General features: G+C 39.2%; 1 protein-coding gene across 1 annotated transcript; it reads right to left on the reverse strand.

Annotated features, from left to right (window-relative positions):
- On the reverse strand, nt 1–26,942 carry prkcha (protein kinase C, eta, a). The gene is made up of 14 exons (XM_053335401.1): nt 26,216–26,942; nt 20,932–20,995; nt 16,062–16,215; nt 15,936–15,970; nt 15,760–15,842; nt 14,982–15,111; nt 14,735–14,868; nt 14,514–14,645; nt 14,071–14,244; nt 9,394–9,548; nt 4,752–4,890; nt 3,879–4,067; nt 1,107–1,253; nt 1–970 (listed from the first exon to the last, which is right to left on the reverse strand). The coding sequence occupies exons 1-14, from the start codon at nt 26,564–26,566 to the stop codon at nt 821–823; spliced, it is 2,037 nt and encodes a 678-aa protein (XP_053191376.1). The 5' UTR covers nt 26,567–26,942; the 3' UTR covers nt 1–820.
- Nucleotides 26,943–27,266: the final 324 nt, after the last annotated feature.

The following is a 27,266-nucleotide window of genomic DNA, read 5'->3' on the forward strand; positions in this document are numbered from 1 at the left end:
GACTTATAAATAATGAACCGACTCTGGCAACTTAAACAAAGCATCCTTTTAAATCTTTAATTCAATTAGAATGTTTACCTAATCTAACCTTTTTATATTAAGTTGAGTTCCATATGCTGCTTAATTTAAGTTTTATCTTTTTGTTTAGAAAATGAAGGGACTCAACTCACATGTAGCCAGCATGTGTGGATCTGTGTGTGTGTGTGTGTGTGTGTTTGTTTTTTTTTCCAGAGTCACATCATCGAGAAACTATTTCATATACTCAGTCAGTCGTTCCGGGATTTTAACTGGCAGCTTTACTTTTCTGGGAAACGCTGGCAGTGTGGTTAAAATTGACTCTTGATTCCACTGTGTGAGCAGTGTGGGAGCATAAATGAAGCACACATTCTGCCCTTGTGCTTTAAAAGTGCTTTTTCATTTGAAGAACTGAAAGCAAACTCATCAATCTGCATGAGAGCAAATATACAATAAAACATACATCTTTGGCAAACTGGTTTACAAACACACCAACTTGTCAAATATACCTTTTGCAGACTTTTGCATGAATCAAAACGGATCAGAGTCAAAACTAAATGTCATTTCAAAAGCTGATCACACACAAACTTTTCAAGAATTACAGGAGCGCTCAAAAGTTCATCAGGTGCAGCCTCAGTTCTTGTCAAGCATGTGTTTGGCTGACTCCTCTCCACTTTGCACCCTCATGTCTCTGGGGAATGTGACAGTGTCATACTGTATGTACTGCTGGGAAGAGTCTCAGATGGAGCTACAGATGCATGATAGAGTGAGACAAGTGCAGGCTGGTGCATCAGTAAGGAGACTCTTAGCTATCCAGCAGTTCGGGCGAAGTGAAGGAGAAGTTTCGAAACTCTTCCTGATTGATGGAAGGGATCATTGGGTCGTCAATTGGTGTGAGGGTGGGCTCTTCTTGAGTAAAATCTGGGTCGAAGTTGTTGACATCCTCTGGTGTTTTCTGTGAAGGAATAGTTAAGTTCAGTTACAATCACAAAGTGGAACAATGTTTAACACTGCGTAACATCTGCTGAGTGTCTTCATTGTCATCATACACACGCTATTGTGTTAAAAAGGAAGTTATTCATGTGACTTACGATCCTGGGTTTGAAAGGTGGCTCCATCTCTCTACGATTCAGCTTCTCCCAGTCTATGCCATCGAAAAAGGCATGGCTGCTCACTGCGTCCTCTCCGCCCTCTGAGGCCACACAGCCCAGACGTCTAGCCGGGTTTTTGGTCAACAACTGTGTATACACACAAATAGATGAATTCATGAACACATCACACTACACAGAAAACAGTGTATCATCAACAAAATGAATGTAAGATAAGGTAACGCACAAAAGCAACAAAAACAAAGAAGGACCAAACAGTTTGGAATCAGTGGAATCAATACTGTCTGATTTTTTATTGAAGACCTATACAATGGGAGGAAACATGATGCATATTATTGAACTCAGACATCAGACCAGACTTTTCTGGAGTAATGCCAAACTGGACTCGTTCCAAGACGACATCCAGTCAATCCCCACCTCCTAACTCGTGAGAAACACACCCAAGATTGTGTATGACACCTCCCACAATGAATAAGTTGGAGCATTTTCAACAAGGTTCAGGAGAGTGCAATCAAGGTGTCTCAACATCCCGGTGTTGTACAATAAAACAATAGAACAGTGAATCACATGTTGAAGTCCAACAGTTTCTAGAGGGAGAGGCCAAAACAAAGTCAAAATTAAATAAACATTGTTTCAAACTGCTTCTGAGAAGGAAACTGAATAAAACCCTTATGTGTTTTGGACAGCAGGGTGTCTGTGCACACCTTGGGGCTGGTGGTGACATTAAGACTAGACCATAACAAACTAACAAGCCTCCATCTCCAGAGTGACCGTGGCTAGATTAATCCATAGTCATTGGAAAGATTCATTTGTCTACTGTAACTGGCCTAAACAGCCCTGCATTCCTCTGTGAAAACAGAAATGGAGAGCAAGATGTAAATGTAGACTGGCATTAAAGGATAAATCAAAAAATACAGATGAAAAGGTTAAACTGAATACACCCAACTGCTGGTTTTATGTGTTTAACTACAAATCATATACATCTTTAACATAGGCAAGAATTTCATAAGTGAACACAGGTTTTTTGATCTCTCAGCTTCCACAAAGCTATTGTTGATGATGCTTAAACACTGTGATAATCATCTTGCACAAACTTCAATCTGCTTGAAACAAGTGAAACATCTCTGTGAACATTGAGACATCTTTTTTTGGGGGGAGAGCCAAGAAACATTACAGTTTAATGCCATTAATGCAGTGGCGTGTGGGGATATGCAGCTGGGTATATGGTTTTGATGACATGATTTGGTAATGGGTTGCAGTATATTAAAAAAAAAACCCAGAACACCAGTATGTGTGGAAACAACTGAGTTATACAGACCAGCTGGTTCAATGAGTTCATAGGCATGCAGACTATAAAACTGGGAAGAAAAGAAAAAAAATTCAGCTGAAGCTGATGCCATCTTTCCATGGCTACACGTCAGCTGTGCCATCCTCGCCACCAGACCAGCCATGTCAGCACTTCTACATGAAGACATTCTCCACTACGCCAGCAGAAAGACACGAAGCCATTTGATGATTAAAATCTAGGTTGGATAATCAATTAGTAAACCGTAAGAAAATTGATTTAGATGGAATTAGTTAATCATTTCAATCCTTCATAAAGCAAAACTATAGAATATTTGCTAGTTTCAGCTTCCAAAATGTGAGGATTTGCTGTTTTAAATCACTGTAAAATTGAACATCTTTGGGTTCTGGATGGTTGGTTGGACAGACATTTAAAGATGTCACATTTGCTCTGGGAAATGGTGGAATTGTGCATGTTGTACTGTTTTGTGATTGAACAAATAAACGAACAAACAGATAAATCAACAATTAAAAATAATCGTACTAAAAGGCTGCTTACATACAAAATACTAATTTAACCTTTAATTTATTGAGGTAATTATTAAAGTAATCTTTAACCAGCACATCAACATTTTAAATATTGGTCATGCTTTTTCGCAGACATCCTCCTCAAACCCTGAACATCCTGGTAACTGCACTTCATGAACTTGCATAACAAGGAGAACCTTGCAGCGGATCAGCCTTCAGTATAAATAGAGCAGCAGTGTTCAAATCCACTCACACCGACATGCATCTTTACATAATATGTGACACTGGGACCAGTGAAGGAGATTGGTCTTCCACTGCCTCCTCAAGAGTTTCTGAGTAACAACGAGAATAAGGGGTGAACAGGGTGCAAAGAGAGGAGGAATGGAGGGAGGAGGTGTCATTGTATTTATAGCCTGTGTGCTGTGGCTGGGCAGTGGACCATGCCTTAATATAGTTATGTAAGAGCTGGGCCAAACAGCTGGCTGGCAGGGCTCTGTAAGGCTGTCAGTCATTCTGCAGCCAGAGTGTCAGTCAGTCTGAAGGACAACAAACAACCAACGCTGATCAAAGTAAATCAGACCAAACTATTTAAACCTTTGCTATTACATTACAGTCTCATGCTACACTATTCAGGAAGGCTGAGAATTGTTCCTTTAATGAATGTTCACAGCTTGGTTTTTTCCACAATGCTGGTCACAAATCCAGGGAGAAATTGATTTCCTTTATCATTAGGCCAGTTTAAAAAAAGCTACTCAGACATTTCCTGCTATTGTATATCATGAACAAAGTCCAACAGGAGCAATCTGAGGAGAGTAAATGTCTGCCAAAAAGACAAGGACACCAGCAACTTCTGGCTTACATCCAACTTCATCCATCACACTGTTTTCAGAATGTTTACAGTTGATGAACCACTGAATACAAAATAATTAGAAGCAGACTCACAGCTTTGAGTATATTCACTGCCTCTGCACTGAGCCAAGAAGCATAAATTATCTCTTCGTTGAGGATGGATTCGAAGAGGTCATCTTCATTTTCGGCCTCGAAAGGGGCGTGTCCTGACAGCATCTCATACAGTAGCACCCCAAGCGCCCACCAATCAACAGAAGGCCCATACAGCATCTCCTGGAGGATCTGTGGAAACATGTCAGAGCATACTAATACAGTTAACCATCATAGCAAAGAGAGCATTAGAGAGTCCAGCAGCAAACCACTCCACAAGGTTCAGTTAGTAGATGTGTTGGATTAGTGTGTTGCCAGTGAGGCTGCACTGAGGAGCGAGTGTTGAGGACAGCAAAGAGGCCTTTCATAAATCCAGACACACAGTCTTGGTCAGAAAAAAAATGTCTCAAACATGAGGACACACACCATCTTAATCCCTCATTATGAAAACCAAGCACGCTTATAAAGGCGCATTTTGATGAGGGGATGAGGGCTTGTCAAGTCAACAGCGCCATTCACAAGCTGACCTCACAGGTGCGCTGCCTTTCCAGTCAGTCAGGAAGGAGTTTGGAGTTATGGCGGTAACCACAGAGTTTGTTTTTAGTGAGGTGGTGTGATGAAGAAAAGATGGGACTGGGAACTGCATCAAATGAACTCAGAAGACCTGTGTTACAAAAAGCTAAATGTGGTTTATCCTCACTGCAATAGGTCGGTGTTAAAAACCGAAATATATAAAACAGAACCAAAATATCTGGAAACATCCTGTTCCACTAACTATTTTGGATAAACAGTTCAAAATGTCTGTCATTATTATTAGTAGTTGTGGTTCTTAAACTGTATGTGTGTAAAGTTTTCAGCACAATGGTAGAAACTGACCTCAGGGGCAATGTAATCCGGGGTCCCACAGAAAGTTCCTGTGGCCACGCCTTCAAATATGCCCTCTTTGCACATGCCAAAATCGGCCAGCTTACAGTGGCCGTCTTTGTCAAGAAGAACATTGTCCAACTTTAGATCCCTGAAAGGCAACAAACAGAAAATAATTGGTATTTGCAGGCTTCCAGCAGACATGAATGGATCAATATGGCAAACAGTAAAGGCTGAAAACTAATCAGCCACACAAATCCAATTGACGCCAGCAGCTGCTTAAATGTCAGTTTGTGCTTAGCCTCCAGTCTCACCCTGTTGGTGTTGTTTCTAATAATAATCTGATAGAGGTAGAAATTTATGGTGAGACAAAAAGAAAAGGTCCCCTGAGGACGGTGAAGTTGCGACACTGACAGACAACTCCCCGACCATTAAGTGGCAACCAGGAAAAGTCTGACACATTCAGATCAGGCTGCCAAGAGGGAAAAAGTGCTGTCATGTCAATATTTATTTCTCTTCCAAGAAAGACAAAGTTTTAATTATTGTTTTTAGAGCAACAGATTCAACTAACAGTGTAGGTCTGTGAACTGGATGGTAAATGTAAATGTGTTTTCTTGGTTATCAGTGTGGGTTGTTTTTCCAAAGAAATGCACAATGTTTCCCAAATATATCATATCTGTCTTTCCTGGAACAACCCCCCCCCCCCCACACACACACACACACACACATTCCCGTTGCTTTCCCTGGTGTATGTTTGTTTGTTTGTTTGTTTAGTTTCCCTTATCTAAATCCAAAGTCTGAAGATAGAGAGGATGTTTCATATTGTAATGACTGTAAAGCAATCTGAGGTTAATGTGTGATTTTTACTGCTTAAATACAATTGAGTGATGGCTAGTTTTTCTAAAATATTATTATTATTGTGTTCTTAATGTTACTAAACTGAAGAAAGACAGAAATCATTGTGCATTTGTAAAAGTGACTTGCTAATAAAATGCAAACTCATTTGTGTCTACAGAAACAAATGTTAATGAAATGTCCTATAATGTCCTCTAAATGAGGAGGTCACTTTGCAGTGCTGACTTATGAATGTGAAATCGCAGCATAACTAAAGGTTGGAAAAAGCTCCTCTCTGTTCATGTCAGCTGCTGCTTTGTCAACTGACAAAGAGATTAAAACGTGTGAGCATGGCCTTTGAAGTTCAGCTCCAATCTGTGATCAGGTGACCAAACTTCAGACAAAGGTCATTTTACAGAGATGGACTGAAAGCTGCACAGAGATGTACCAGCAAAGGCTGATGCTGAAGATAAATTATAATATTTGGGAGATGCATGAAATAAAAAAAAAAACATTTTCTATTTTTTGCTCCTATTTCTGCCAAAAACTTGTGATGTTTGGTGATTTTGCTGATTTCCTAAAAACAGGAACAAAATCAGGGTCACAGAAATACTGATTGCAGAAGTGCTACACAGACTAACGGTCAAAGAGCACTGGTTTGGTTGGATTAATCTGGTTTGGTCTTCTCTATCGTAAGTCGGTTGTGTAACACTGACTCAGTTCATGGTGGTTGTCGCTCGCAGCCTAAGCAAGCCAAAAGACAGCAGCTCTGATGCTCGCACAGCATGATTCAGCCGCGGAATACACAGATTAGAGCATGTAAGAGTTTAATACAACAAGGAATAACAAAATCTGGATATTAACACACTGACACTGAGTAAAGAGTGTTTTTCACAACCTATTTATTAGTTAAATATGAATAAAAGAGTATGTCTGTGATTTTCTATTGCAGACAAGATAACCAGTTATTAGAGCACCATGTATGTATACATTTTACTGAGGATGTCTCCAGTGGAGAATTAACCTCTCAGCCTGGCAGCTTTAAAGCCACTCTCTCATCACCGGGCTGCACAAGACCGGTATATCCTGTTTACACCTGGTATTAACAAGTGTCTTGGGTGGTCTGATCATGAATTGGCAAAGTCTGTTTACACCTGGCATTAGAATGCGCGTCCACACGTGCCTCCAGTGACCACTTGTGATCACATGTCCCCACTCGATAAGCAAATAAACACGTACATCATTTCTAGGGAGGGTCCGTGTTCACTCCGTCCAAAGCTGTGTTCAACTTGATAAACAAATATAAAATGGATGATACTTGTCCTATTGATTTATAGAATTATATGCAGTATCCCCCACTCGCCGACAGACAGACAGACAGACAGACAGACAGACAGACAGACAGACAGACAGACAGACAAATTGTTTTAAGTAGAGCTGTTGTCCTCCTGATAAATCCCGAGCTCCATTAGGTCAAGCAGCACAGCAGAACAAAAACGGTCTTGACATAACAGAGGAAATTATCCAGGGGAAACGGAATTTAAAATGTATATTCTGACATTTTAGACAGACAAGCAAAAAACATGTTATATGGATTTGTTGTCATTTTCTATTCCAATTGTAAGTTTAAAGATGAAAATGTTAGGGGAATGAGGAAAAACGGAAAAAAACAAAAAATGGATTTCCTTTTTTTTCACACAGAAGATGGAATACCAAATTGGATTTGCTCTCCACACTGGGAAGGTCTGACCTCAACCATGCATCAGTTTCTATGGGAAATGGGTCAGTCGGACAGCGTGGTATCCACAGTAACAGTTTCAAAACAAGGACAGAAGATGTTGTATTGCTGTACAGATTGTAAAGCCCCCATAGGCAAATTTGTGATATTAAGCCATTCAAATAAAACTAACCTGACTAACATTTAACAACTGGAGGACAGAGTATTGAGGGAGTGAACTTTGGCGTATACACAACAGCAGATTGTGCAATAGATAGTTGCACCAAAATGAAAATTTCTGAAGAATAGTAGAGGAAGTGCTGGCAAGCACTGTGACGCACAGGCAGATTTTTTTTGTCATTGTGGTTAGAACCTACAGCTGATCTACCTATCACCACCTGGTGACCTCCATAGAACAGACATCAACTAATGTCTATACCACCATGATATTAATCACAATTTAGTCTCACAATGAGTTAATACATTCTTTACTGCATTTTTAAAAACATTAATTGGGACATGCCTTAAATTACCAGTACTGAATCAACACTTCTCTGGTACATTCTCAATAAACGTTTATTGCAAGGTTGTTATACTGGACTGCACAAGATTTTCATGATATTGCATTCACCCCGTGTAGCTTGTACCTAATTGGCTCTCCTCCCTACTCTGTTGTTGAAATCAGCCAATTAGGGCTAAGACTTCTTGAAATTAAGTCTTTTACCAAAACCACATGTATTTCATATCATGACAAACCACATTTTAAAATCAACATGTCTGACACACTGTGGCTGAGGGACAAACCAAGACTTTACCTAAAACTAAAAAAAGAGATAAGCAGTCAAGTGACAGGAAGTCATTAATGTTACATAATGCAGTGACATGGGCTACAATTTTATTTTAAGGAGGCAGCTCAAACTCTGCTCTTCTTACACTGGCCTGATGTGCAAGCTGCTTCTTGGCTCGTTATTTTAGTTGTAGCATGCAAAGTGCGTGTGGCCTCCTAAGCTAACCGTCATGCTATGTGGTGCAGGCTGACACAGAACACATGGACCACTAAATATAACTCAGGATCTTAATGTTAGCTCACATGATGCCCCTTTTGCTTATCGTCACGCATTGGCATGAAGCCCTCAGCACTGCTACACTGAATGATTATAATCATAAAACCAAATAAATGCACTTTCTAAATATACTGCACATACAAGAGGTGTTTGGAGAATTTTGAACGAAAAAAATTAATTGAGGGATGACTTTAGTTTAGTTACAAGGGAAAACTTCCTTTACAATGTGCTTGTGACTGATGTTTCAGCTGACATAGATGAGGAGCACGAGGAAATAATGGCTGAATGTCAACCTGAGAAGAGCAATCAAATCATTTGGTATTTCACTGCCACAAATTCAAAGGTTTTCTCTTACACGCTTACAGTTCCAAAACCAAAATTCACATATTTTGCCAGATTTGACAAAGCAAGACATTTTTAGGCATCAAGAGCATTTCTTCCCAGAACAAAAAAGCATTTAGAGATAATTTTGAGATAATTCTACATGTTTTCTGCATATTTCTATGAACTTACTGATATCTACCAGTATTTTAAAACAAGACAGGATAAGCATCATCAAGAATATGACATTCTGCCACCAAATGCAGAGGAATCCCCCTACTTTTGACCTTTTTGCAGGAACTGTTATTTGTGTATGCTCCACAGGAAAGATGACTTACAGCCTTTGTCTACAGAAAGACAAGGGAGAAAAATACTGTAGGAAATGAGACGGTTACTACTGGGAAATGGATAATGATTAGTGTTTTTTCCTCACTCTCGCCCTCTTTGATTAGGTATTAATGCTGAAATCGCAGCGCAATGAACTACACCCATCTACCCGTCTCTGATGTTTGTTGATACCAAACAAGATCTCCTCCATGTGTTTGCATATTAAACTTGTTGTTGTTAAAATTATTTTTTTTAAAAAGAAAAGAATATGACATTCTTCAAAAAACCCTAGTTTTGGACTTCTAGACAAAGTGACTTGTTAAGTTTTTTTTCATAAACTTGGGATATCTTTCTGTGTATTATTATGCGTGTGTGTGTGTGAGATTCAGACCTGTAGATGATGCCTTTGCTGTGCAGGAACTTGAGAGCGGAGGTGATCTCAGCCGTGTAGAAACGCGCTCTGGGCTCCTCAAACTTCCTTGACTTCTGAATGTGGAACATAAGATCGCCTCCATTCACAAACTCCATTACAAAGAAGAGTCGGTCCTGCAAAATACATGAGGAGGTGCCATTTACACACATGTGCACATAAACAAACACACACACACACAAACTGTAACAGCCTCACAGAAGCTCCCATGTCATTGAACAGCCCAAGAAACCATGATCAAGGACATTCCGAGATTGCTCCAAGGATGCTTCAAGGTCTGCTTCTCATAAATGTCACATGGATGTGTAATTGATTCCTGTGCATCTATCTACAGTTTAATGTCACCAGGGCAAAAAAAAAAGCAAACACTGACCAAACCCATAAATCTTTCTTTCTCATTACAGGCTATGGTCGATATGTGATCTAGAAGATGAGAGCCCAGGGGGAAAAAACACTGCAGGAGGACATGATGTACAGATCTGCCTATAAAGCTTCCTGAAGTGATCTGGAGAGGCAGGAAATCCACATTGGTCTCTGTTTAACTGCTCTGTGGTTTAGAATGATCTAGTTTTTATATGTATGTTTAATAATGTGTTGAGAAACTAAGAGAGGCAGTATGTGTGTGGTCTAACTCTCGTGTGGAGCTCTTGCATAAGAGACCACAACAGAATAGTTTCTAAAGAGTACATTTTAAAAAGCTGATCACACCAACATCATTTGAGTCCTAGGGTGCAAGAACCTTTTTATCTCCAAAAAAAAAAAACTGGTTCACTGTTTTACTTAAAAAGCGTAATTCTACAAAAGGTATCCACAGATCCCATTTCCTGACGGCCATTTCAAATTCACAGACAACTAATAGTCGCCTCTGAATTTCCAAAGTGAACTCATGCTAATGTATTTTGCAATACTTTCTCACGACCTCCATGAACTCGATGAGAGAAGTCTGGACTTAATTTGCTGTGTAATGGTTTAAATGAGCTGCTGTTGATGAATTGTTGGGTCAAAGGAGAATTCTCCTGATCATTTGGTAAAAGAAAAAAATCTCATCTTCACCAGACATAACCACTTCCTCTCTCCCACTGTTTCCATACCCTCTCACGTGTATTTTTTTCAAACTTTCAAAAGTTGAAATGTAATAATTCTTGTTACGATAACATTTAAAACCACTGATCATTTTACCATAAACTTTTGTTTGCAGAAAACCTAAAAAATGTTCCACCGTGCCCTCACAGGAAAAAGTCCCTTTGACTGTCTGCAGATGGAAAAATCAGAAACGCCCACAGTACAGGCTCAAAGGTGAAGTGTGGTGGTAGAATAAAAGCTGCTCTGTGGAGGTGTGAATGGGTCAGGAGATCATTTTGTGCTGCTCTATTTTGATCCAGAGTGAAGTAGGTCAGTGTCAGTAAACACCCAAAGCAGATTAGGATTGTCCTGTCTGTCTGGAGGAATAGCTCTGCTCATCATTCACACTGTCTCACTGAGCCTCCCACAACAGACACGGGACTGGGAAAATGCTTCCACCTGCTGACCAATTCATGTATTACAATGCTGTGTTCCAATTCTATACAACTCGTTACAACCACAAATACACAATATGTCAGTGTGGTCAATATGCAAGAAACATACTATTTCCTATAATGGACAAACAGGAAGTTATGACTGTGTGGTGGCAGAAGTCAATCATTATGGAAGGGTACTAGCAGTTAAACTTCACAACGACAAAGCAAAACATTTTTTTCCAAAGATAACAAATGGAATGTTGTTTGGGTGTAATTTTCCTTCCTGGAGCTGTCTCACCACTATTTGCAATTATTTTATTTATTTATGCATTTACTTTTGCAGCTGTAAGTATATTTACTTTCCCAGCCCTGCTTAGAATTAGTATGTATATATTATTGTATTTATACATGTATTTGTATTATTATTGTCTGCTAATTTCCTGCAGACTAAATAATAGTGAAGAATAGTGATGTGTCGGTCGCAAACGATCCGGCTCTTTGAAGTGAACGACGGGAGCCGGCTCCTCATTGGGAGACGATTTTGTTGTTTTTTTTTTTTTCTCCGCTTGTTTTGGTGATAGTCACAGGTGATTGGTCAAGATGTGTGGCGGCAACTGCGTGTCCACACACAGAGCAGTAGGGGCGGGTGACAGGGTCGGTCAGAGACACACAGCAGTGAGCACACGGAGGGAGACAAGAGAGGGAGAGAGAGGACGAGAGAGCGAGAGAGAATGACGAACAAACAGTGAGAAAATGAGCGACAGCAGCAGGAAACGTAGTAGAATTTGGACCCATTTCAATGCTATAAGCAGCTCAAAGGCAGAGTGTAACTTGTGCAAGGTGAAAATATCATATAGAGCAGGCTCCACAAATAACCTGCACAGGCACATGAGAACTCTTTACCCATCAGTGCAATTTGAAGAAAGTAGTAGTTTATTTTTGTAGCACTCTGTTCAAGTTTGAATTGTTCAGTAAATAAAGCCATATAAATGATACATATTTGATATAGTGTATGTGTTTGACATTAGTAATAGTAACATAGTTTTGCATTATTTTTGGTGATAAATATACTTTAAGCAACAGAAAATCTGAGGAGCCACTTGGGAGCCGAAAGAGCCGGCTCTTTTTAGTGAACAGAGCCAAAAGAACTGGCTCTCCAAAAAGAGCTGGAATTCCCATCACTAGTGAAAAAAGCATTCAGGTGGTATTCAATTTGTTGCAGTCTGCAAGCTCACTGCTAGCTGCCACTAAATCCTATACACTGCATTTTAAGAATGTAAACTGTGCCACTAAGAAACACCAAGGTACTGTAGCACTTAGGAGAAATATATAAAGTTGATGTAATCCAGGAATTGTAAACTGGGTTATGACTTTTATGTTTTAAAATGGCCTTTGTGAAATGCTGGTGTTAAAGCTGCAGTTAGTAAGTCTTATAAAAGTAACTTTTTGTCATATTTGCTAAGACTGTCACTATGTAAAGACAGCATTACATGAAACTAGTAATCTGTAAAAAAAAAAAAACAGGCTCATTTATCCCCACCTACTGCTCCTACTGCAAATGGCCAGAATCCACCGCGGCCGGAAAAAGGAACCAATCAGAGCCAGGATTGTGTCTGATGGAGTGTCTGACAGCTGTCGATCACTGCTCACGCACGCAGCCCCCTCCCCCTTCCTCCTCAGCTCAGTCAAACTCATATCTCAGAGTTTCTAGGTAAGGTACAGCCATGTGAAAGTCACTGTAAAGCGTTTTATATCTAGCTGTGTGAAGTGTAGTTCATGTATTACCGACCACGTGCATGCGACCACATGCACGTGGTCGCGTGCCTACGTGCACACGTCAGCCTCCTCTGGGGGAGGGACTTTGGAGGCAGGGCAGGAGTGCAGCGGAGAAGGAGGGGGAGGGATCTGAAAGTTGTACTTCTTCAAATTTGATGCTAAGTCCTCTCTCTCCTCAAAGTTACCAACTGCAGTTTTAAAGTTAACTGCAATCTAAATACTTGAAAGACAGAAAATATTGTATTTTACTGCAACCTCATCCTCTGAAACTGAAATACTGGGAAAACATCCAAGATCCTTCTAATCTAAGGGCTTGCTAAAGTCTGCCCCCTAAAGTCTGGATTATTTGGTTAGTGTGAGTGCAAGTGTAGCGTGCTTGAGTACAGTACACTTCCCTGTATGATTGAGCACGGTACACTTGGTCACGCATGCACTAGTGATTAATATTTTTCCCGAAAATAAGACATTTTAAAAGAAGGGAAATCAACGATTTTTAAAAAGGCAACACTAGCTGAGCCCTGGTCATTTCAAGCAACACTAAAAGCAACGAGGAGACATTATGCTTATGTGGGTTCTCAATCCGACCATTTTTTGTGTATTATTTTATCATTATTAAGGCAAAATAACTCAATTTATGTCCATCGACATTATAAATAGGCTTAATATTAGTTTGCATCCAGCGTGCTGCGTTGACTTCATTACATCTGCTGCATGGCTGCTACCACAATTATGAAATGCTAAGTTTATTGTCTGTGACTGTGACCCTCATAAAAGTAATATTTTACAAATCAATCATTAAAGAAAAGTAAATCATTTGGCAACTTCTAAGTCATTAAACTAAGTCTTACTTTTACTGGAGTTAAGAGTTGAATCAGTACGTCTGCTTCTACTAGAGTCTTTTCTGTAGTACTTTTGCCACCTCTGCATACTACACAGGCATGACTAAGAAGAACAAGCTTGCACTTTTTAATCATAGTGCGTTGTGTTAATTGATTGGCTGTGTTGTGTTTTACCAGCACATAGCACACGAACACACACCTGTGCATGTTTTATGAGAGTAAACTGTCTATATGTTTTTGTGCAATGTATGTGTCGGAGGCAAGAAAGTTCCAAATACAGTACAGAGAGTTTTTTTTAGAGAGGGGCTCTTTTTTGCACTGCGCTCTTTTTGAGTAACAGTACATGTTCATGCCACAACTTGATCCACAAACATTTCTTTTGAAAGGCAGGAGCAAAGGTGCAGTTTGATATGAAAACTTTGGATCATTATCTCTGTTGAATTGCAATGATGCAAAGATTTCCCTCATAAGGAACATTTACTGAATCGAAACATGAGTGTGCTTGTGTGGGCGTCTCTACTGACCGGTGTTTGAAAGCAGCAGTACAACTGCGTGAGGTAGGGGTGACAGCCAGCCAATGACAGCACCCTCTTTTCAGTCATGGTACACTCCACATCATCATCCTGCAAAATGATGTCTTTTTTCAACACCTTGACTGCGAAAACCCGGTCTTTGCCGTTTTGTTTTGCCAGCATCACCTGCAGATACCACACAGACACAGTTGGATAGATGAGAGTTCATAGTTCTTATTTCCCAAATCAAGGTCAACATTTCAACAAGAAAAATTGATTTATTATGTAAAATATGTTGCCATTTTATGTAATCTTCTTTAAAAAACAAACTAGACATGCACAATTTTCTTTATGTATATACATGTTCTCACATTCTACCCTCTTCCTCATTCATCACCTAGTTCATCATTTCATTACACAGATAATCTCCCACCATCCACTCCTGTCCATCCCACCTTGCCAAAGCTGCCCTTGCCGAGCACTTGAAGAAATGTGAAGTTTGAGATGCCCAGCCGAGGGGTCTCCGGTCGAATATCTTTACTTTCCCTCCTTTCAGAAGGCATCCTCATCTGGGTCGCACCTTGGGCCTGCTGGTGCGAAAAACACAATTTTGATTCATCTGATAAATTTGTGTGGAATTCTTTGATCCATTCTGAAAACCACTGAGCCTTCATACTACTGAGTTGCGTTTAGAGAGTCCTCCTGCCTGTAGCCCCATCTCTGCCAGCTTATTGGCCAGTTCCACACTGTTGACGCCACAGTTTGGTGCAACATTTCCTTTACAGCGAATGTGAACATTCATTTTACAAACTGAAGAAGAGAAACCACAGACAGGGAGCATTAAGCATTCTCAGGGCGATGCAAGACAAACTATTACTTTTGAAATTGTGATTTTGAGAGACGTATATTGACATGCTTCTTACTTTTGCAGTGCAGCCCCTGCCTGACTATCCCCCACAACAGTGAGCCACAGTGGTCACAGAAGGTGGGCGACTTGTAGTTGTGGATGTTGAACTTGTGAGGGACATTGATGCTGAAGCCTTGGTTTATAGGCTGCCAAGAGAAGACACAAGGAGAAATACTGTGAACTAACCACTGAATGTACAGTATTGGCCAACCATGCGTGCACATCATCTACATAACATTCAGGTGCCATGCATTGTGGAAAAATGTCTAGTTCCTATTTCTGACATAAAGGGATCTTGTTTGTTTTTTGCTGTACTTGCTTTCCTCTGAACTTCCTCAAAGAATGGAAAGTTGAATTGTTGCAAAAAGTGTAATATTCCAATGTTAAAACAGCATGTATATTTATAGAAACATGCTATAATAAGCATGTTTAGAATATAAGTATAACATTGCACACTACAGTGTTCTGGCTCAGTGAGCAACAGAAACAGGAACCTGTACAGTTGGCTGATCACTGCAGGTGTTTAAAGGCGTGCGTGCGTGCGTGCGTGCGTGCGTGCGTGCGTGCGTGCGTGCGTGTGTGTGAGGGGGCTGACTAACAGGTCCCTTGTACATCCTGTATCAATAAAAATTCAATCAAAAAAGAGATATGTGAATTAACAGTGCCAACATGCTTTCGGACGTAACGATTACTTTGTAACTGATCTGACAATCCGTGAGGAAAAAGAAATACTGCTGTTGTACCAGCAATAATGAGTCTACTGCTGAACAGGAGTGTTAATCAGCTCTTCATACCTGCTCCTTTGCTGTCTTCTTCATCCGTGGACACACAGTGACAACATGCTGATGGCATCGTTTGTGAACCACACACGTACAAACTGAAACAACAGTTGCTCAATGTCAAGTCCACAATTTATGTCTGTATGTTTACATATTGTGTTAATAGGGGAGAGAAAATAAGGTTTGCTCACCTTGGCATTGATAACCCTGCTTTCCAAAAACACCCCTATATACAGGAAGAGAGACACAATCAGATCCAGTTTACAATCCACACAGAACACATGCAGGTAGCAGTGATTTGTCCTTGACCGACTCACCAGATGAACTCTTTGCAGTGGAAACAGAAAGTGGGCTGGCGAAGGAAAGTGGACATGAACTTGTGCCCATTGACCTGATGGATTCTCCGTCTCACTGCCCCCTGCCGCTTCCTCGTAAACTGCTTGTAGGTCTTCTCTTTCACTGTGGCGTCTTCTGGAAACGAAATGAGAGAAAAAGGTCATATTCAAACACCAGCAGACGAGATGGTGATGTTAATAGGTCCGAAATGTTAGGACTTTACAGTGGAGTCTCACAGGGGTCATTATCAGGCCCTTAACTGTTGGTTCTGTATTATTAACAAAAAATATTTGTTCTGGGGAGAATTTAAAGCAACTTTTGGAGTTGATCACAGCAGGAAAAAAAAGGTTTAAAATGCGGTTTGATATGAACAAATTATCATTCAATCTGAACAAAACCAAATTTAGGCATTTGGAGGGCGAAGGGAGGATTGAACCATTTAAAAATGGATCAGTTCATTTTTAAAACATTGTGTGATGAATTTTTGGAATGGTACATAAATGAGAAGGACAATGCTTCACTCATTATTGTGACACTTGTGGTGGATGATGTTATTGTGTTTGTTGTTGATCATCAGATAAATGATGTCAGATGTGGGAAGTATATTATGTAGGTTGATGAATGGATCATTAAAGATAGGACAGGAAATTATCTGTATTAACTTCCCTGTGCTCCTTTTAGGACATGTGGTATTTCTTTGGCTTGTTAGCTGAGATTTTGCTGCTTATGTTGAAGTCTTTTGGTTATTAGTGTTTCAAATCAAAAATCAAGATTGAATTGAAATCCCTAGACTAATCCCTGGACCCAACACCTTTAGAGTTTAGGTCTGAAAATATAATTTGGAATCAATCACTGTTGTTGTCAGTATTTTTCTATTAACAATGGATCACATGACTACTTGTACGTAAAAGGGGTCAGCATAGTGATAAATTATGACTCGGCTCTGCTTGGCTTCCCCTCATCTACAAAAAGCTGTATATTATCTTTAACTCATTATTTTCACTGTTTATGTTCACTCTCACAGCAGGCAGTGGTTTTCAGTCATAAAACACCTACTTAATACTCGCTATACACCCTGTTCAGCAAACAGCAGGCAGAGTTAGAGACAATCTGGTAAACATATTGGAGCATACAGCAGCTAAAAAGACATTTTCCTCAGGAATGTGTACAGCTCCAAAAGGACCACTAATGCATATTTGCTCCACAGGATGTGTAAACAGCAACTGTTTGCTAACAAGTTCACCACACCGGCTTACAAGGTGATACTATGTCAGTGTTCACAGCTTCATGCACATTGTAGGCTTAAAAACTGTGCATCCAAAGGCCATTTTCTAAAGGCATCACAAGTTTACAGAGCGCTTTGTGGCATCTTTAAATTACTTGTGTTTTTCACCCAGGAACTGTCCAAAAAGAAAAGATAGTCAGCTTCGCATTTTTACCTGATATATTATTTAAACAACAAATTGTCTATCAAATTCTTACTTGATGGACAAATTGGTCAATCAACTAATAATTTCAGTGCTAGTCCAGTGTGTCCCAGAATGATTTTTAAATATTAAACAATGGCAGATTCTGCACACACACAGTTTGACCTTGATATTCAGTTCAGTCAGCCCAGTGTGATGCAAAACCACAAATGATTTCCTACACCTACATAAATACTTTAATATCATTTCCAGAATAATACCAAGCACTGTTTCTTTCAGTTTCACCTTACCTTGATTGTGACGAAATATCTTTAAAACATAAAAATGTTTATTTTCTAAATGAATGAAAATTGAGGGTTTGATGTAGCAGAGGACAGATGGATTTAAACATTTTAAAAAAATAGGGATTCTTAAGAAATGTTGAACAAATGATCAGGGATTATACTGTGTAAATTCATGTGCACATCTTTTGTGTTTGCACATGTTTGTGTGGGTGGGCTTTGAGTGTTTTAGCTCTAACTACGTGAGAGGCATATGCTCTACGGTGGAACTATTTATGAGGTGTTGAAAACCACACATGCATTATAGAAACCGATGTGCAGAGGCACCACTATGCCCCTGCAAATAACAGATAGTTCTGCGGCAGTGGTGTGAAAGGTGGGCTTTACATTCTGACTAACATTTTAAAGCGTACACTTCAAGTCTTCTGTCTTGTACACAGACAGTCTTTCTGATAAAAAGTATTTCATAAAGAATGTTTCAACACCAGATAGACTTCCTGTAGAGTTTTGTATTTTTTTCTACAAACATTTGCATGAAAGTTTAGAGTTTAAAGTGCACACTGACAGCAACAGGGCAATAATGACATATTTATAAACCTTCAGTGAAAAGTCTTACATGGTGATGATATTAACATACTTCATATTAATGATTTCAAGGAAAATTGTAATTAAAACCAACAAACTGATTGTTTTGTTTTTTTGTGTGCAAACCTTTATCTAATGTAATGCAGAAAGAGTCATTGCATTAAACCTTTTTTTAAGCTTATCTTATTTTGTATGCACTAGTCATATTGTCATATATCTTATATTAATACTGATTATCACCCAGCCCTAAAATTAAGAATGGCCAGAATTGTGCATTTGCTAATGAGCTTGTGTTTTGTGGCTGACTGATAATGCTTAGAGCTGTTTGCCGCCTTCAAACCCTTGAGGTCCAGCACACCACTGATAATATGACCATTTCAGGACTGCATTTCTCCCCTTATTTTGACGTCATCAGTACAGTATTTCTAGCAATACTAACCTTTCAACCACATGACAGATACCATATAAAAAGCATGGGTTATCTGCACAGTTTGGTGGGTTAACTGCAGTGTTTGCAAGAAGTTTTTAGTACACTGGAACAAATGTTCCATGTCTACAGAGAGTGTGATGGATTAAAAAAATAGGTAATTTCATGATATATAGTGTGCTGAAGTATTGATCTTGACATTTCAAAAATTGTTGATTAAATAAAAAATTTAGAGCCAAAACATTTTCTTTTTTCTTAAAAGATTTGAAATAGTCACATTTAAAAGAAACCAATTAATCAGAAAAAAAGATCAGCCTTCGGTTAAGGCTGGTGAACCAAGGTGACAGGAGATAAAAAGTAAAACTTACTGTCACTCAAACTGAAACATGCTATCTGAATACCGCATCGGTCAATATCTGGTTGGAATTCACCAAATTATACAGTGCAATATCTAAGAAATAAAAACTGTATTCAATTTTTTTTTTTTGGGGAAGTAAGTATCCAGAATGAAGTGCAATGTTGGAGGAATTGTGGATAGAAGACAGCAAAATGTACATGTATATTCTCAACATGTGCTTTAAACCAATTCTGGAGTAAAGTATTTGGCTTACTAGATAAAATATTTGGTTATCAGGTCCCTTGGGAGCCATTGATAGCCATCCATTAGGTTTATACAGAGACAAATGAGGTTAGGAAACAGCATATTTATGGCACACACTGCTGGCAGCTTATCTTATGAGGCAGCTGGATTTGAAAGATCACAACATCATGGGATCATGTTAGAGTCCATCTTATTAGGTTTTGAGTTAAACACTTGTGTCCGAACCACCAGTGGTTCAGAACAATCAGGGTCCTAGGAGGATTCTTGTGTGCCAGCTGAGCTGCAAGGTAACACGGTGGTAGACAGATGGTTCAATCACCTGCCAAGTATTTCTTTGACAGTCTCTCTTTCTTTGACTTCTCAGATGGTTGTGTGTAACAAACCATCTGGTGCCTTAGGTTAGCTGTCAATTGCCAAAAAAAGCAGCAACACCGAACTGATTCAAGGAAGAACCTCAGATCTATGACAGGTGGCAATACGTAATTAAAAGGAATTTAATCAATACAAAAAATAACTTATGATGAGATTACAGAATGCACAATTTACGGAGCGATGGCTGATTTAGCTGATGGTAATAGAAGAAGACTGGCCCTACTCTAGCTTTAAAGTTAGATGTACTCATGAGTGGAGAGGTTACAGTCTGATTGTTTTATACTTTTCCTTGATGTGGTAGCTCTAATTCATTTATTGTATTTGTTTGTATAACTTTTGTTGTGTCCCTGGGTAATCTGTAATACTAAAATGGAATTTCATTTCCAGATATTATTATTGTGAGACATAAATGTTGAGCTGGAGAATGGGAGAGATGGGGGGGTCCGGGTGTGGGAGCAGGTAAGTGAAAAGGACTGACAGTGTGGATGTATGGATGGAAGGACATCACTCTGGAGAAACACATGCAGACTGAATAATGATGACGAATGGGTGCAAGAAGTTGTTGCAGTGGGGGAGAGATGGTTGAGAGATAAACTGAGAAGAACACTTGATGTGATATCTTGAATGAACTGTGAAAATGTTGCACTTAATAAAAAAATAAGTTCCAAGAAAAAAAAGCAGAACTTAACAGATGGCAACTTATCACCAGCTAACCAGACTTCTCCTGCAAAGACAGTTTCCGTTCAATTTATTTAAATGACATCAGCTAAGAAATCATGAACATATCTCTACAACAGACCTTTTCAATGTTGATGTCCTTTGACGTCTGAAGTAAGCAAGCATTCACCATAAGACAAAAGATCAGCCAGACACAGTGTTATCTGATACATACCAACCTATTCAAGTCACACACACAAACGTCTACATTCACGTATGCATGCATGCACGTCTATTTTTATAGTTTCTATAATTACACATGTGTACTCTGGGTATTTAGTGGCTCACAGACACCAATTATTCAAAACAGCAGGTATGACTGAATTGGTACAAATGGGGAACAGGGGAACACAGTAAGTGTGTAAAATAGAAACAGTGCGGAGATATGACGCATGAGGAAAAACACTGGGCTGCATTTTGAAGAAAGTGTAGTGACCTCACCATCTGTGAAGGATCCGGTGAGTGTAATATGGACGTAGACCTTTCCCTCTGGCTCCAAGTCCATCTGCAGACACACAAATAAACATACAATTATATTTCCGGATTCTCAAATAGCTAAACAAGAACCAGCAATATCATAAGAGCTACTTATTCTCAAAAATAATTACAATTTACGGGTAAATTAAATATATTACCTACATTTAACAGTAAAGCTGGCAAATATGGAAATTATATATGGAACATAGAAAGAGTTGTTTTAAAGACAGCTTTAAGTTATAATAACAGAGTTTTTTTCTAAAAAGGTATGTGTGACCGACCGTATTTATTTGACATTCGAGCATCAGTCAGTGTCAGGAAACTAAAGATGCAGCTGTGTAACTGCAGATTTTTTGAATTCTTCAGTGTGTATGTAATGTCACAGGAATTTGGACACCATAACAGAAAGACAACAAAGCAGGCCAGGCAGGTTGGACTGGTTGCAGAGTATAGCAGTGACCTGATTCTTGGTTGTGAATAAAATGTCCAGGTATGCATTAAAAAGATCTACGTGCAGAGGAGGGTCTTTCTGGAGGCGAACAGTGACAAGCAGAAAGAAAAAGACACTTCCTGCAGCAGCCATGGAGTGGAAACTTTGGTCACTGTACCCTCGAATAAACATCTATTTCTGTGATACGTACACCCAACCTGGAAAATACTGACATGTTAGGTGGCCACTCAGTTGGCATTTTAAGTGCAAAACTTTCATTTCACTTTGTCAACGTCTACACTTTTGTTCTCAGTTACCTGCTCATATCCTGTCTCGATCTATAGTCTAGACAGCCAGTTTGACTTGTCCACTGGGGACTTCCTCTGTGTAGCTTTAACCTGCGCTTACGCTGTAAAGAAAAATGTAAAAATTGAAATGCATTAGCGACTTTGTGAAAAGTATCTCTCCTCAGGGAAGCTGCTCTGACCTGATCTGATCTGCTCTGACGGACATTGGCGGTGACAGCATGATCGTGCAATTAAAAAGCAGAACATCTACTACTGTATCATAGAGGAGGAAGTTTGTTTCTTTTTCTTTCTTTCTTTTTGAATTTTTTTTTCTACTTAGAAAACAGGGGATAGGCCTGTTTCAGACAAGCAAGCACCACATTTTACAGGAAAGTGTTTAGGGGGGCCACACTTAACCCACTTTCAGTTTCTTCACTCTGAGTCCGAGAAAGCTCTCTGCTCTACAGGCCCACATTCATTTCAATACTGATTATGAACAGCACAATGTAAAATAATGGGTAAATGATTGAGAAACAAGTCAAAATTATAACAATGTAGTGTCATGCCATGCCAACAGGTGGGTGGCAATGGAAACTGGCCTCAATGTCATATGGTAAATGCCTCAGAGGGCTGATGATGTCAGTCCCGACAGTAACTTCACTTTGAGTTTAAAAAAGGAGATGAGTAACAAAGCAATTCTGCTGAAGTTGCCTCATATGCCACTAAAAAGCAGCAGTCTTTCAGCATTTTGACAGGGTAAGTGCATCAAGCAGGAGGAGCAGCCAGCGTGCATTGAAGGGCTGAAGGTACAAGATAACGTGGAGAGGCTGCATATGAACAAATAGAGAGTGAGTATTGTACCAGTGAGCCCTTAAGCAAGCTCTAGACGGTGGGAACGTTGAAATAAATAGCAGTGTGGGCGTGTGGAGGCTTGTGTCTTTACTGCCTCACATGTGAAACAAGCCAGCCCAGCACTTCTTCTGTGCAACAATAACCTTCACAGTTCAGATCTAGCGGATAACAACTTCAACATTATGTCCTGAAGTGAGAAACTGTACAAAATGTACTAACAAAGGACTTCTTTTAAAACTGCAAGCTACAGTTTTATACAACTTCCCCAGCGATCAGTGGTCTGGGTTACAATTTATGCATTGAAAGCTGTATTTTTATTGTTGTTTTTCTTCATTGATTTGACTTGTCCTGCCTAAAGTACATATCATTAATTCACTGAGTGATGCTTTGAGTGAGGGGAGGTGATCTGTTCTAATGAAATATATTTCTTACAGACATTTTGAGTAAAATATGTGTTTCACATTCTCACAATACTTTTCAAACTCCATAATGAGGTCAGAGACTTACCCACACTCTACTGAAACAACAATTTAGATGTATGAGCTGATGATATGTTATGGCCAAAGACAGGTGTCAGTGAAGTGGTCATGAGAAGTTACCTTTTTCTGTTTTGTTTTTTGGTATTGAGGCATTTGTCTTTAACATACATTGCTGGAAAAGTTTACATATTTTTCATTATTTGATTAACATTAACGTCACAGTAAAGTACCTAAAAGATCTTGATATTGACGACTGTAAATGAATTGATGTGCTGCACAGAATAAACTCACATGGTGATTGAACTCACTTAAAAGTTTGCAGAAAAATATATATAAATTGTAAATATTGTCAGGAGGATTGTGTGTCTATAGAAAGACATTTCTGAACATAATAAGAGTGTTGTGGTACATAGTCCATACCACCTCAGCCCACTCCAGGCCTGGACAGGTTCAAGTTACAGTCACCAACACCTGCAGTGGCTTATAGTCCTGAAGGAATGAGAGTCTGTCAGAAGAGGGGAACTCCAGTTTGAAGGGGCAATTTTACTGTATGTGTCAGGATTAGAGTGAGACAAAGCTGATTCTCTACATCAGGTTTTAAGCTGATCTTTAATGAGACCCTTTGTGGCATTAACCTCTCATGAATTGTTGAGTGTGCATCTGAAGTGTTGAAACGCGCATTTGAAGTGTTGAAGCGCGTCTGTCTGAATCTTTACATGTAAATCAACTATTCATGGTTTACCTTTACTCCTTATAAGGAGTGTGGGTTTTTGATAGGGCTGGGCAATTAATCGAAAAATAATCGAAACCGACATTTAGAAACTCCAATCGACTTAATCTTGCTCATGTCAATTAATCATGGTGTTCACTGTTGCCATGACAGTAAAGGTTGCATATCTTTAAGGAATTTGAACACTTGTCTCCAGTGATGATTTTAACCCAAACCATGATCTTTACATAGTTCTAATCGAGTAAACTAGACATTAACCACAGCGTCACACCTTAAAACATCATTATTTTCAGTCTCTAAAGATAATCATGTGTGAAAATATCAAAAAATATCATGTGAGGGCAGCAGTGTAAAACACAAAACAAAAGAAACTGTGAAAATACCTAATTGTTCATCAAGGGTGGAGATAATCGTTCATTAATCGTTAGAGGTTAAAAGTTCAATTCATCGTGATTTTGATTTTTGACGTAATCGCCCAGCCCTAGTTTTTGATGACAGTAAAAGGCTTTTGAGTCAATGTATGCAAAACACAAACAGCCCTTGTCCACTGCAGTGAACACACTAAGACATGAAGATGTGACTATGAAGTCCTTCAGTAGCCCTGAACTTTATCACTGGTTTGATCTCCTCTCAGTGAGCAGGACACTCAGAGCAGATGAGGTAATTATTATTGTCAGAAAAATAGACAAAGCTACTCACAGAGTGAGTGTGCAGTGGACACAGTCTCTAGCTTAAAAGCATGTTTTTTTGATTATTTGATTACTTGTGTCAAAGTTATCATAGAGAAACAACAGTATACCTGTGGATAGAGGAACAATAAGGCTCCATGGAGAGTTTTGGGAGACTTGTACTCATTGACTGTTCTAATCTAATTTTAACCACAGAAGCTACATTTTTTAGTTTTACTGAAACACATAATACAAATAAAAATGTTTATCAGAAGATAAATACAAGAACTCAAACCAAGATATAAAAAAAAAATATGATCCCCTTTAGAGCCTTTCTTAGGGTCAAGGCTGGACTACCAGCTGGGCAAAATAGGCAACTACCCCATGTTCACATAACATAACTTGAATAATAGTTAATTAAAAATGTGAATAACTAAAAATGTGTTTGTGAATATTAATCACTGAAATGCAATATGAAGAATATCAAGTCTTATCATCTGTGTCCAAACAAAAAGTTGTTTTTTTTAAATATTATGTTCACATGATACATATTCCTGAATGAAGTGGTACTGAATCAAATTAACATACTTTAATTGAAACACAGAAAACCTGAGTCCAGGTTTTGTTCCTGCGTTCAAGTACTACTCAGGCTCTCTAGTAGAGGTGGGCAGATCAATAACTGGTGTATCAATACTACCAATGCTAAGTCTTGCATTGAGTATCAATAACAGCATCAATAGGACCAATACCAAAAAAGTTTCTGGGCACATGACCACTGTTGGCAGTGTGTGCAATGTCTGCTTCACTGCTTCTTTTGTGTGATGGACGCAACAATCACTTTATTTATTTAAAGAATATACACAATTATTTAACATGTACCTATTAGGTACTTGTAACACTTGTAACAGACAAATTCAGAGATATTCCTGGTCGTCTTTGGTCAGTGCACCATGGTTTCAGAGCTGTGCTGAGTACTTGACCTCCAGTAAAAACCCCTTTCAGGCCTATTTAACTGTCTTTTGTTTTGAGGCACTTGATTAAGTAGATAATTTAAAAGAGAATTAGCAAAAAGAAACACTGCATGTTTAGCAAATCATTGAGTGGTAATGAAAATGTGCACACGTAGCCTGTTACACACTGCTCTCCTCAACATATTAATACATAAGACACTTTTAATTATAAAAAAGTATTGCTATCCCCCAGGTGCACATAAACTCTGTATAATTTGGTTCTTTATAATATGATTAATTGCAAGTTTGTTTAAATTTTGCACCACTGAAGTAGAATATCAACTATGTGAGGTCATCAAACCTGTGGTCCTGGTCTTGAAGAAATTTAGCTTTTAGATTTGTTTTAGTTCATATTGTGTTTATTTGTTGTAAAGTTGTGTTTTATCAACTGGTACATAGAAGCCTGGAGCAACATAGAAGCAATGTGAGCAACTATGCCATGAGGCCCAAGCTAAAATATTCAAATTATTTGTTTTGCCTGAGCAACAGTCAAAACCCATAACTATTGAGTTTACCTTCATGGAAAACCTGCACATTCACATTTTAAACTGCTACCTTTTTTTGTTCCCAATTAACATAGACTGTTGCCATTTAATTATCTGTCAATCAGCTATTCATTTTATGACTTCAGCTGTAGGGTACTCACAGGTCAATCGGGGCCAATATGAGGTTAATCCAGCCTTGTAGTGGGGTGACTCAAGGCTCCCTAATAAATTAAACCTGGCATTTTTAAGGCTGTAAAACATGTTCACATCTTTGTTTGTCGTCCTGATAGATTCAACAATTACTCACCCATCCATCGAAAGTCTCTCCTGTGTTGGAAGTCTTAATGAAATCTTCAAACGGAATGATGCAGTTGGCCACAAAGTCATCATATCCGAGCGGAGTGTCGTGGAAAACAGCGAGCTCAATATTTTTCCCTTCGTTCACGTTGAGGCAGAACTCCTCGTTGTAAGTAGGCATGTTGGTTTTCTGTTTGGTGTGAGTTTGTCCAATTTTGAAGTCGTCCACCTTCACCACAATGTACGGGTCAAGGGTTGCGGGAGTCTTGTTGAAGATGACAGTGTGGCGGAGTGAGAAAGTGGTCGGCTTAAGGTCCACTGCCTCGCCGATGCGCAGCTTCAGATAACCGTTAAACTTCATTTTTTTGTACCTTTATGCGGAGAGTAAAAACACTGAAGCAAAAAAAAAGTCTATATAAAAAAAGCAACAAACATTAAAAAAAAGTCTTGACGCACACTTCACATCAACACTGACCAATAACAGTGCTGCAAATTCATAAATTACACTCCATACCCTTTCAATTTGGAGTCAACTCTTGCGTCTTGACGCGCTCATACTGACTCCACTTGTGCTTCCTGACCTCCAACCTCACAGCTCACACTCTTTCTGCTTGCCTCCAAATCGCCGTGCCGTCTGGCTGTAAAGTGTTTCTACAAGTTTCAGTAAAAAGGAAGCCACAATAGACATGCAGAGAAGGAGGTACAAGTTCCGCATAACTTGTCACAGAGCGCGTGCACACTAAACAAACGCATACACACATACACAGCACGCTACCTCGAACCTGTCACTGTTGGTTTGGTGTGTCACATGATTTAATCTGTAGTCCTTTTTCAAGACAGAGAAGTCGAGTAGTCAGGTACTATACTGACCATAATGCATCACTCTGTTGTGACGACTCACCTGTCCTGCTGCGAGCGAGAAAATACCTCCACCTAGTGGCTACTACACAGAACTACAAGTATTTGAATATTGATTGATATTGTAGAAGCGTTGAACGCAGTGGCACAAGTATTAAATAAGGTTAATTAAGGTGCTTGTCATAAATCAAAATACAAAAAGA

This window comes from Scomber japonicus, chromosome 16 (genome assembly GCF_027409825.1).
Source record: "Scomber japonicus isolate fScoJap1 chromosome 16, fScoJap1.pri, whole genome shotgun sequence".
NCBI classification, from domain to species: Eukaryota; Metazoa; Chordata; class Actinopteri; order Scombriformes; family Scombridae; genus Scomber; species Scomber japonicus.

Bases quoted from the DNA above. Each gene is read 5' to 3' on its own strand.
- prkcha (XM_053335401.1), bottom strand. From the start codon at position 26,566: ATGAAGTTTAACGGTTATCTGAAGCTGCGCATCGGCGAGGCAGTGGAC. The intron at 14,646-14,734 runs GTATGAAGGCTC...TCGCACCAGCAG, and splicing joins TCTCTAAACGCAACTCAGTA to GCCCAAGGTGCGACCCAGAT. The intron at 4,068-4,751 runs GTCAGTTTCTAC...ATGTTTCCACAG, and splicing joins CGGATTACATTGCCCCTGAG to ATCCTCCAGGAGATGCTGTA.